We start from the raw sequence: 11,784 nt of genomic DNA, 5'->3' as shown, positions 1-11,784 counted from the left end.
TGATGATTTTGTTTCTTTAAAAGAATGCAAGTTACAATTTTAGAGACTCTATTTCTTTTGTTTGATATATTTGAATGAGTATCTTTATGTTATTTCAATGATATATTGTTCTTGACATATCATATATTTTTTTAATAAATAGATTGTATTAAACGTATTTTATTTTTATTTTTATTTTTAGATCTTACAATCAAATTATTCTATACTATAGAAAAATTATATAAAAATAAAATAAAAAATATTTTATTATAATTTTAACTTTACTTGACCCCTAAAAAAAATTGCTGGTCCCGTCACTGTCCACACTTTCCACTGCGCCAGCAGAAGACCTCCAGCCTCTATTTCTGGTACAGTGCCTCGACCAACCTTCTCTGCAGCAGTGGTGCTCTAAGCATATCCTCTATTTCCTAAGTTGAGCCGGCCCTGCAAAGAACATAGCTCGGTACTGGCTTTTTCCATTCACGCTATAAGCTAAACCTAGAGCTATGATTTTCCTCACCTTGTTACTAAACTAATAAATCCATAAAACATGTAATAAAATGGTAAATAAAATTCATATCTTTTATATAAGAGCGGTGCTACTCAGTCACATGAAAAGTACAGCTCGATGTTATCGTTAGTTATAAAATTAATTTTTTTTATTTTTTTATTCACATTTTTAATATATTTAAATATTTTTAAAAAATAAAAAAATACATCAATACATTTAAAATTATTTTTTTCATCATTTGATAAAAAAAAAAAATCAAATGATCAAATCAAGCAGTGTATTTTGAACGGTATAGTAAAATTTTTCTTTATATAAATAACTTTGATGTGACATTTTTTTTGTAGAATTTTGTTAGATACAACCGGCTCGTATAACCGCCGTGTAACCGGCTGATGTCAGTATAAAATTAAAAAGAAAAAAATAGATAAGCAATCGGCTGAAACTTTGGGGCTTGATGCATTTTGTTTCTTCTCCGCTCACTATGCCCACTGCCTCCAAAAGCTCTAGAGGCTTCAGTGTAATTTCAATTCCATAACGCACCAATGCCTCCAGAAGCTCCCAGCTGCCAACAACAATTTCACCTACAACTACGATTCCCACACCTTCAACAACAAGTTCAATATCGACGACCTCGAATCCGGCCACGTCATGTCTGAAAGCTCCTTCCTAGCGATTAAACTTTCGCAGCTATATGTTATTACTAGAAGTTTCAAAATTTAAACTTACTTTGTATCCCGTTATAGTTTGTTTTGTAATCCAAAAATAATAGGGGAGCTAGCAATTATCCAAGGGTTAGAGAATCATTGAGAGACTTTTAACATTGTAATTATTCTTAAAAAAATGAAAAGCTTAGGTGTTTTTACAAAATGTGTGGAGTTCTAATTTGGAACTTTATGAAATCTGCAGAATTTTGATATTTCGAGATACAAGGAGTATTGCAAATTCTATTCTTAGAAACCAGTTGAGCCTGTGGAGCAGCTATCCAAATGCAAGTAAGTATGCAGACATCATTACGGTTGGGAAGCTCCTACCAAAGAAAAGGAATTCGAAGGGGGGTAGAGGTCTTCTCCAGCTTCAACCACAAATTTGAGGAAGGATCGTTTCGCTTCAAACATAAAAAATGAGAAAATTGCAGAATCGAAGGGAAGGGGGGAAAGGGGATTTCGGGGGAAGACGAAGGGAGAAGGGAAAATGTGATTTCGAAATGCTATGCTTGGGGAAGGGGGGATTTCAGACAAAATGAAGTTTTTCTAAACGGCACCGTTTCTCCCATGCCACAAGGGCAGCGTTTTCCCGACGGTTCCCAGTCGGTTGTGTTTAACATTTTACTTTTTTTCTTAGAATTTTAATACCTCTGTAGCGGTGTGCCCCCTACGTGGCAATCCGTTTTTTGATTTATTTTGGCAGGTTGAATTTTCTTCCCCCGTTCGAATTTCCCCTCGCGGAAAACCTCCTCCCGTGTCGCATCACCTTCCTCTGCCTAGCGCCACCGGCGACGCTGTCGGTACCGGTGGAATCAGCCGCATCGCGTACAAAACGTGCGTTTGACCTCTGTCGGCCACCCAGCAACGCCATCGACCATCTCACCGGTGACCCTCCAGCCACCTTCAAGCCTCCACTAACCTGACCGAAAGCTTAAAAAAAAAAACACCTCCCCTGCGTCTGTGGCCGAGCACCACATTCTCGGCACAAGGACCTGCTTCAGAAATCAACAATCTAAACCACAAGTCCCTCTCCTCCACCGTCTGGGGCCGAGCACTCCTCTTCCACTCATTCCCTCTCCCTTTTCTTCCCCTTCCGCTGATCGAAAGCTGCCATTTTTTTGCACTGTTGCATTTCGTTTCCAAGGTAAGAATCTCAACATTTCTAAGCAGTTCTTCTCATACCTATTCTATATATTCCTTTTGCTGTTTTTAGACCTTTTTCTATTTTTGTTGGTTGTGTGTTTTTGTGTTTCTGTTGTTCCGAATATGTGTTTTTGGTTGCTGATTTTCCTGTTCTTTAGATGTGTGTTTGGTTGCTGATTTTCGTGGGTCTTGATTGTTGATTTTCGTGAATTTTGGTTGCTGTTTTCGTGGATTTCGTGGGTTGGGTTGGGAACGGCCAAAGCCTTGCTTATTTATGCTGAGGATATTTGTTTAGAGCGAGCTTATGCCACAGTTTAGAAAAAGGAAGAATCATATTGAAGTTTTTTGAAAAAGTTTACATCTCATAAGTGGACTCTTTTCAAGTTTTGCCGCCCTAATTCTTCGATTTAGGATCATTTTGCAGCAAAGTTCAAAGAGGAATAAGTGCAAATTAAGAGGAAAAAATTGCTATTGCTCATTTCAGATTTAAACAAAATTCACTAGGTTACAAATGAATGAGTTGTGCCCCAATGCAGACATGTGTAAAACTAGACAAGTTTTGCTAGTAGATGTTTAGAGAATTTAGGTTTTAAAGAGTAGGGTGGCAAAAATGGTGCCAGCCAAGCGTGATTGACTTGTACTTATGAAGGGTATATAATTTTTCCAACCGCTCACCTCTGTTTTTTCCTGTAAAATCTCAGGGAATATCAATCCAGCTTAGGCCACCAGGGCATGAATAAAACAGCCAAAAAATATTAATTGACTGTAATATATTACAAAGTACTAATTGATCCCTAGAAAGGTAGCATCATGATTGGGCGTTTCTAAACTTTTCTGAGACAAAACTGTCAGATGAGCATCCATTACTACTATCTTTAAAATATTTCTTATCATTCCTCAGTTTTTGATTTGGGTGTACTAGCTATGTATATATTATTGAATAATTTGGTATGTAAATATTTTTTACACAGCTTCACATTCAAAGCATCTTTCTGGTAATTAATATATTACACTAATCTGCAGACCAATAATGGACCCTCAGTATAATAATGGTTAAGGCTGCAATGGGATTTTGCACTGGATACTTCTAAAGAGAAAAACTTATCCAAGAAAATAAGACAACAAAATCATATTGACATGAAAATTGAAAACAAAACAAAGAGGAAAAAAAAAAAGGTTCACTTCATTTGACCTAAAGATGAATGGTTCAGTAGTTCATGTAACGGTCTGAAATAATTCTCTTTGTATATACAGCAGCCTCTCTCAATCTCGGGGCCTTGAATTGATGATTGGTGCAATCAGAGCTCAGCTTATACATGTGATGCTTGATCTGAGCCTGTATGATAACAATATTTATCTTGGATCAGAATTTTGCTGTTATTAATGTCATTTCAAGCAAAACTTGATTTCCCCGTTAATAACAATACATGTGATGCTTGATCTGAGCCTGGATGATAACAATATATATCTTGGATCACAATTTTGCTGTTATTAATGTCTTTTCCAAGCAAAACTTGATTTCCCCATTAATGCTGAATTGAGGTATGTTCCAATATAGCCTAATCTTCATAAAAAAGGGGAAATGCAGAAAATTTCATTTTATGATATCTTTGATTATCATAATCAGTTAATGCTTATTATTGACCAAATGGTAGTTGCACTTTTATACCAAGGACAAGGCTGCAGTAGAGGAAGATGTATAGATTTTTCTCTACCTCTGCTTTTTATGTTTGGGTGGCAAATATATGTTTATCCAATGGAGCCCATCTGCACAGTGCCGCCACTCCCCGCATTGCCTAGCTCTCCTCCCTCCCCATCGTCCAGCAATCTTCTGTTGTTCCTCCCCCCCCCCCCCCCCCCCACCCCCACCACCTGCATCGCCCATCCTCTCCCCCTCCCCACCCCCACCACCCATCGTCCATCCTCTCCCCCACCCCGCGTCATTTCATTTTGGGTTTCCTGCTGCTATTTTGAAGTAAGTCTGGAAGCTTTCCTCTTCACAGTTTTCAGTATGTTGATTAGCTCAGTAGAGCAAGTGTCATTAGAAGAATGTGATTTACTATCTGCATGACAATGTCTCAGTAATCCTCTTAGAAAATATTATTTACCCAATTGTATTTTATAGCCATGACATATATATATCTATCTCTGGTAGCTTCATCTTGTTCTAGTAACAGAGGCAAAACTTAAAAACAGCCAGTATATTTTACATTGCACGCAAATCCAAAAAGAAAAATAGTAATAATGCAATGCATGCATGCATATACCAACTCCATATATATACCAGGACGTGAGATATATATATATATATATATATACATGACAATGGCTCTGATTGAGTCACTTACTTACTCTATGTCTGTCCATGGTTCTGTCTCTAGTGATTTGCTATCTGCATGACAATGTTTCACTTGATTGTGAGATGCATCGGTAGACTATGTTATCATGATTATTGAGATAGGCTACCTTTTTTCTGATTGCTATAGAGTTTCTTTAGCATATCACTGATTCTTGTACATCAATTCCGCCATGAGATAGGCTACTTATATTATTGCGACCTGCCTGTTTTTTAGCTTAATTTTTTTTTTTTTTTTTTGAGAAGTTTGGAAGGGAATGTGAACAAATTTATTAGTAATTTTGTGATATGGACAACCCATTTGAGGATTTTGGAGTTACAAATCTGTGGAGGTTTTGTTCGGGATTCCTAGGGTTTATGAACTTTTCATTGAGTTTATGATAACAAATTTGTTAAAATTCTGGTGAATTTATGTTAAAGATCCAATCATTGATCCAAAAGCCTTAGGACTGTTAGATACTAATTTGATTAAACCTTTAATCTTTAGGATCATAACATTCCACCATACTTCCGAATCCGACGTCCACGCGGCCCACTCTATCGACACTGACCTAGTGGTAGCCTTTTCCCTCTTGGCGGCTTCACTCATCGATCAGTATTCAATGACTTAACACTGTGTTTATACATAGTACCAAAACATTTTAATCCAACCTATAGGTCACCCCCTTCGTGACTTGAACCCGTGACGTGGTCCCTGTTCTAATATCAATTGTTAAAGACCCAACCATTGATCCAAAAGCCCTAGGACTGTTGGACACTAATTTGATTAAACCTTTAACCTTCAGGATCATAACATTATCTGGTGAGTAATTTTGTGATATGGACATCCCATTTGGGGCTGAGGATTTTGGGGTTACAAATCTGTGGAGGTTTTTTTCGGGATTCCTAGTGTTTATGAACTTTTCATTGAGTTTGTGATAACTAATTTGTTAAAATTCTTATAATTTTGCATATTAGGGTTTACGATTCCACAACTTGTTAGTAGAATTTTTCTCAAAATTGAAAATGGTTCAAATTGGTTGTTACAAAATCTCAGTTCCTTAGGTTAAATTGTGTTTATTTTGGCGTGGCTGTTAGTTTAGGGTTGTAAAATGGAATTTACCCTTAATGTATATGTGTGTGGGTGGATGTTAATAAGTTTGATGGTCAGCATCCTTTATTATTTGAGAAATTCAGAAAGGAGTTTCTCATCAGCTTTATTAGTGACATTGTAAATAGCTTGGAGGTCTAGAGACATTTGTTTAAGAGAAACTTGTTAAATCAGCAAAATTGTTCAATCCCTGCAGTCTGTAAATTGAAAATGGCTCAATTATAGCTGTAGCAAATTCTCATATTAATGCTTGATGGATGGTCTAGAAATACCCCTCTTTCCAAGTTTAGCTCCATATTTTTAGCTTGAAGTTAGCCTGAAGTTTGCTGCCAGTGCAGCATTTTTGCTCAGACTTTGGGTTATGGCTGCAGTTACCTTGAAGTTATCATTTTTTCATTTATGTTTTCCATTTTTGCAATTTGCATTTTAGTTTGAGTTTTTTAAAACTTTGCATATTAGTGGTTAAAAATGAAGTTTGCTGCCAGTGCATATTAGTTTGGGTAAATTTCTTTATGATAAGTAAGAAGATATTTTATTGATATAGTTTGGGTAAATTGAAATGTAACCATAAAACCCCGTTTCATGGATATCTGATTTTTTTTATTGCTTTTGTGTTTGGTGCCATATTGGTCTATGACATAATGGTTTTACATTGTACTAATGATTATTTTATTTTTCTATAAGCCTGCTCAAACTCATTAGCCATTAGTCTTATACTAGTTCTGTTTCCACCTTGTTCTTTTTTTCTTATAAGTAAATGATTATATTGCCACCTTGTTCTTATGGGAGGCTAGAGCCTGATTCCCAGCATAGATATTATAAAGAAGTAATTAAAATTGAGAGTCTAATCCACACTGAAAGACACCATTTTGGCGTGATTATGGAAAATATAGAATTGGCTAGAACTGTTTAATGGGAAGATTGTTGGATAGATCTCTACTTTGAGGGACAGGAGAGGGACTTGAAATCTGAATTCTAATCGAAATCAAAGTAGAGGAGAGTGAAAAATCTCTGTCAATTTTTATACACTAGCTTTGGTGCTTTGTGTATAAATTATTATTTAAACAAAATGAAAACAAAGGAAAGGTAAAGCATCCATCTTTGTATTGCTTGTGTGTGTTCATCAGGCTGCAGTAGTGGCATCCTTGTGTGTAAAATAAAAAAAATATTAAAAAAATTTATTTTAATAGTTTAGCCAAACTTTTAGATAATCCAATGTGGGATGCATGGCAAATAGATTATGTAAAATAGCCAAGATGCCATCTTTAGCTAAAATTTTGCTAGAATTTTCCACAAGCCAATGCAAGTTCTCTTAGTCAACTATTGTTCAGTTTACTCACACTTCCTATAAAATGTCTAAATTGTATTGGGTCAAGGTAAAGTCTCAATATTTGGATGCATAGGTGATGCTCTTGTATATATCCCATGACCCGTGTATTTGGGCACTTGCCCATTCCTATTATCAATACAATTTTGTTTACTGAATATATATATATATATGTATATATAGACACATCACTTCTGGGTCACCAGGGATCTGTGTGATGCTTGGTCCTCTTTTAATAGCGTGAAAATACACAAGTAATATTAACTTGAAATTGGGTTTGTATCAATTCTGCATAGATTTCTGTATCACAAAACATTATTCCATATATTTGTACCATCAACTCAAAATCTGACAAAAAAGGTTTATTTTTTGACTTGAAGGCAAACTGAAGATGGCTACTGGTGGCCTAAAGAGCATTCTGGCTAAGGCTGTGACGAGTGGAGTGAACGAAGCAAGAGCAAGGATATTCGGCCACATGCTTAACCCAACAGGCCAGAGATCACCCCACAAGCTGCTACGCAAGAAGCTCATCGGTGACAAGGTTGCTGAATGGTACCCACATGATGTCATGAAGGATGATCCTCTTATCATGGCTCGTCAAGAAAAAGAGTAATCTCTCTCTATCTCTCTCGTGCCAAACAAATATTTGCTTAGGTTTCTCAACTATTTTCTTTGTCCTAGAACTTGTAATGAAGCCAAGTTGTATGAGATCGTGGGCTTCCTCATTGTATTGATGAGAAAGAGTGTGTTACAGAATGATCTTAGAGCAGTTTCGTGTCTTTATAAGTGTGGATAGAGCAGTCAAATGCAAATGTCCTTTATGGTTGCCTGTTTATACAGACAAACGGCATCTTATTGGTGGATAGTAGTTAAGCAACTCAGGCGACATTGGGAGTAATGCTAAGTATGGTTCCCTGATGTTCTTTTAACAAGTAGGTCTATGGTAGGCTATAACCATGTTTCATGTTTTGAATGAATTTGTGAAGAAAAAAGCACCTTGTGATTTTATGCAATTATACTAAGCAAGAAACCTATATAGTCTTCAACTTATTCCTCACACTTTCAACTTTCTAGAATGTAATTAGGTGTCTCTTTGTATACTTCCTGTGTACATGGGCTGTGCCTAGTTTCGTTCAATCATTAAAGTTTCTTACTTATTCCTCACACTTACGTTGAACTATGTAACAGTATACTTCTGATTAGGCCTTCTCTGCCATGTTTAATGTTTTACAGTATCTGCAATGAACTACTATTGTTTTACAGCAACTTGTCTGAGATATTGAAATGCCTAAATGCATACTTATTTTTTCTATTTATAAGGAGTTGGAATGGAATGTTTTAGCATATGTTTGCTTGATATTAGAAGTTTATTTGGAGGAATCTTTTTGACTGTCAATTTCAACTCTACAGCTTTGAGTATTATTATCATTATTTTTTTACTGGTGGTTTTACACATATCCAATGGGTTCTTAGCAACACTTTCACACTCCACCTTGTCATTATTTGAGCTTGAGTTCAGTGCGAGGGTAAAGCCAAGATTTTAAAATCTAGGGAGACCAGATCTATTACTGTAACTTTACAATAAAGCCTTAAAGAAAACATATTGCTTTGAACCGAATTATGAATAGACTCACCATATTCGTACACAAAAGCATAGTTTGTGTTGCAATGTTCATATCCAAAAATTGTAATTTCATTAACTTAGTGCATATTGTCAACTTTAAAGTTGCAGTTAAGAAGAGAAAAGAAGGGAGTATAGGGTTTAGTAGATGTAATTTCATGTATTTTTATCTTGCACGTCTAGATTATATGAGGGGCAGAATTAGACCAGCCTAATTGGGAGCGTTGCTCCTTTTGAATTTTCATGATTGGAATTATCAGTAGCAGCATTAGATCTGGTAATAGGTTGTCAATAAGCTATGGAAAGTTCTCTGGTTTTGGAGTTGAATGGTGAAGAGGGTTCAGGTTTACAGTTTATGACTAAAAGTTGGCTGGTTGATGGATTTGAACAATATTAATATGCAGTTTGATTGTTGATTCCTCCTGCTATGCCTAAAGGAATTACTGGACTGTCATGCTTAATTTGTCAGTAATTTGCTATTCACTAGATACATCATTGTAATCTGAAGCATACGGTTGAAGAATTGTACTAAGAACATCTTGTTCATAACATTCTATATATTTTTTCCTATTTGTCATTATCTTTTTTTTCAATTTATTTCTTGTAGTTTTTAATGTTAGTCCCTTTCTTACCAAGAAAGCAGTTTTCTTATCAAGCCACTGATAGATCATCTAAGCAACATGACTGTCCCATCCGGGCTATTTCGCTACATGCTAATATTGTCATATTCCTCCTCCTTTACTTTCCTTTGCATCCCCCCTTCTCCCATCTTTGACAGTGCCTCACCAACATTCAGAGCTTCCACACGATTCTCTTCATTCTTTTCAGAAATTATTCTATCTTTATGTTTCATATCATTATTAGCTAGTTTTTTTTATTTTTTTTCATGGAGTTGAGATTCAATATCATTTGCTGGTTGCCGCAGCACAAACTCAAGCCCATCACATTCATAGTCGTTCTTGCATCTGTAGTCTGTGCTCTCTCCCTCACCCTTCCTTCAGTGCCTACAGCTTTGAGTATTAACTTATTTTCACTCTCTGGATAAGCACCTTAAACTAGACTAACTAAAAGGGTTGTGTTATTTCTTGAAGCTTCCATTAGGGCTGCAACCTTTTACTTTGAATAATTTCTTGAAATATCCATCTACCTTGAACATTTTTAGAAAATCTCTGAAGACAGTTCGTTTCTTTTGCTGTAAATAGTAGGGAAATTACTTATGTTTCTAATGTGATACTGTTTACAAAATATATAGCCCAAACAACTACATTGTACTTGTAGAAGAATTTCTCCAGATTGTTTTTGTGGAGTTTGATGATTTGTACCATAAGGAGAGTTGGAATTTTTAGTGGTTATGGGGAATTTATTAGTTGACGTTTGGAAAACAGTCTAACGTTAAGCGTATGTTGTGCTTTGTCCCAGGCGTTTATCCAAGCTAGAAATGTTGAAGCGTCGTGGGAAGGGACCACCTAAGAAGGGACAAGGAAAGCAAGCTGCCAAACGTAAAAAGAATTGAAATCCTCTCTTATTGTTGGAACCAAACAATCTCTAGAATAACAAGGCCGTTAGTACTTGTTTTGTTGAGCACTTTGGCGTTTCGAATTTTATTGTCCTCATTCGTTTATACTTCTTGTGGTCTCTGTATGATTTCAATAGACTTGAGTTGTTGACCCATATCTTGATTATATAATAACTAGCAAAATTCAGGGCAACACTCACACGATAATGGCTAGAAACATAGAGGGTAGATCTATCTTGTTATGGCAACAGCATTCACATTTGGTTCAACAAATTTTAGCATTATATTAAATAGCATTCACATTCGGCTCAACAAATGTTTAGCCAAACTTTTATTAAAGATTCATCTTTCTATTTTTGAGCTATTCTTTTGTATTTTTCAAAATTTTATTGAAATTTTTCTTCCATTTAATATTCAAGATTTGGTCGTGTAATAAATAAAGATGGAAAAAAAGTGCTTTGCATTCCAAGTGTGCTGCCCAAACAAATTGGACAAACCCAACAGGCAATTTTTAAAAGAGTTTTGTTATGTACAAGCAAGTTTACGTATTAATCTGCGTATTAATATTGTTGCTTTTATATTTTAAATTTAAATTAATACTGTTTTCAATAAAATTTATTTTATGATCAATCATATTGAATGAGTGGGCGTATTAGTGCACAAAATCACTTACAATTAGATTTTTCCTTTTTAAAAATCTTCTCATCGATCGATTGCTTTTCATTTCTTTCATTTCCAATTGAAAGCTACTTTTTTCTGTAACAAAATTAAAATGATATTTACAATCTTAAAATGTACGAATTCTATACATCATCTTTGAGAAAAAGTAAATAAATTTGGAATTTATATTAAAAATTTATCTTTTAATAGTAGATCCCTGTTTTAAAGTGTACAGTCTTAGAAATTGTACACTCTAAGACCGTATCTAAAATTACTCAACGAGACTATAAACTAAACCTAGAGCTTTGATTTTTCCTCACCTTGTTACTAAACTAATAAATCCATAAAACATGTAATAAAATAGTAAATAAAATTCATGTCTTTTATATAAATAGCTTTGACACGACCTACACTCAAATGTAAACATTTATTCTGATATGATATAATCAGTGATAAATAAGGATAGTCACTTGTGAAAAGATTGTATCTTTAGATGTTGTAAATCAATTATTGTATTTCTTAATAGGTTTTGTTAACATAATTATAAATGGTGATGATGAAGTGTGTAAGTGGATTTCCCCATTTCACAAAGCCCACAAAGTCTCGGCCCAATTCCCGACTCAAGGGCCACCAGGACCGCGAAGGGGGCAAAGCATCTAATAAGGAAAGGGGTCGAGTAATCAATAAGATAGGTCAATCTGACAGCCCATGATCGCCATCAGAACCTAGAGACTTGCACAGAGCACAGCGGGAAATACGGAAGGCTCTCGATCCATCGATATCAGACCATCTACGACTCACAAGGGATAAATGTAAGACCAGAAAATCAAGCTGCATTAATAGTGCCACTATTGAGCTACACACCACATTTATAGTG

The 11,784-nt window shown here is 35.4% G+C and overlaps 1 protein-coding gene across 2 annotated transcripts; it reads left to right on the top strand.

Moving 5' to 3' along the window:
- Positions 1–286: 286 nt before the first annotated feature.
- LOC121266204 (28S ribosomal protein S33, mitochondrial) lies at positions 287–10,402 on the top strand. 2 transcript variants are annotated; one of them, XM_041169964.1, is made up of 5 exons: positions 287–442; positions 1,898–2,063; positions 5,534–5,562; positions 7,491–7,719; positions 10,151–10,402. In XM_041169964.1, exons 4-5 carry the CDS (start codon positions 7,502–7,504, stop codon positions 10,242–10,244), a joined length of 312 nt encoding a protein of 103 aa, XP_041025898.1. In that variant the 5' UTR covers positions 287–442; positions 1,898–2,063; positions 5,534–5,562; positions 7,491–7,501; the 3' UTR covers positions 10,245–10,402. The 2 variants fall into 2 exon arrangements, with proteins under 2 accessions (XP_041025898.1, XP_041025899.1); XM_041169965.1 differs by lacking the exons at positions 287–442; positions 1,898–2,063; positions 5,534–5,562 and adding an exon at positions 5,003–5,025.
- The last annotated feature ends 1,382 nt before the right edge of the window (positions 10,403–11,784 follow it).

This window comes from Juglans microcarpa x Juglans regia, chromosome 5D, assembly GCF_004785595.1.
Source record: "Juglans microcarpa x Juglans regia isolate MS1-56 chromosome 5D, Jm3101_v1.0, whole genome shotgun sequence".
NCBI lineage: Eukaryota > Viridiplantae > Streptophyta > Magnoliopsida > Fagales > Juglandaceae > Juglans > Juglans microcarpa x Juglans regia.
The sequence above is the reverse complement of the archived record's forward strand: the minus strand, read 5'-3'. Positions and strand labels throughout refer to the sequence as shown.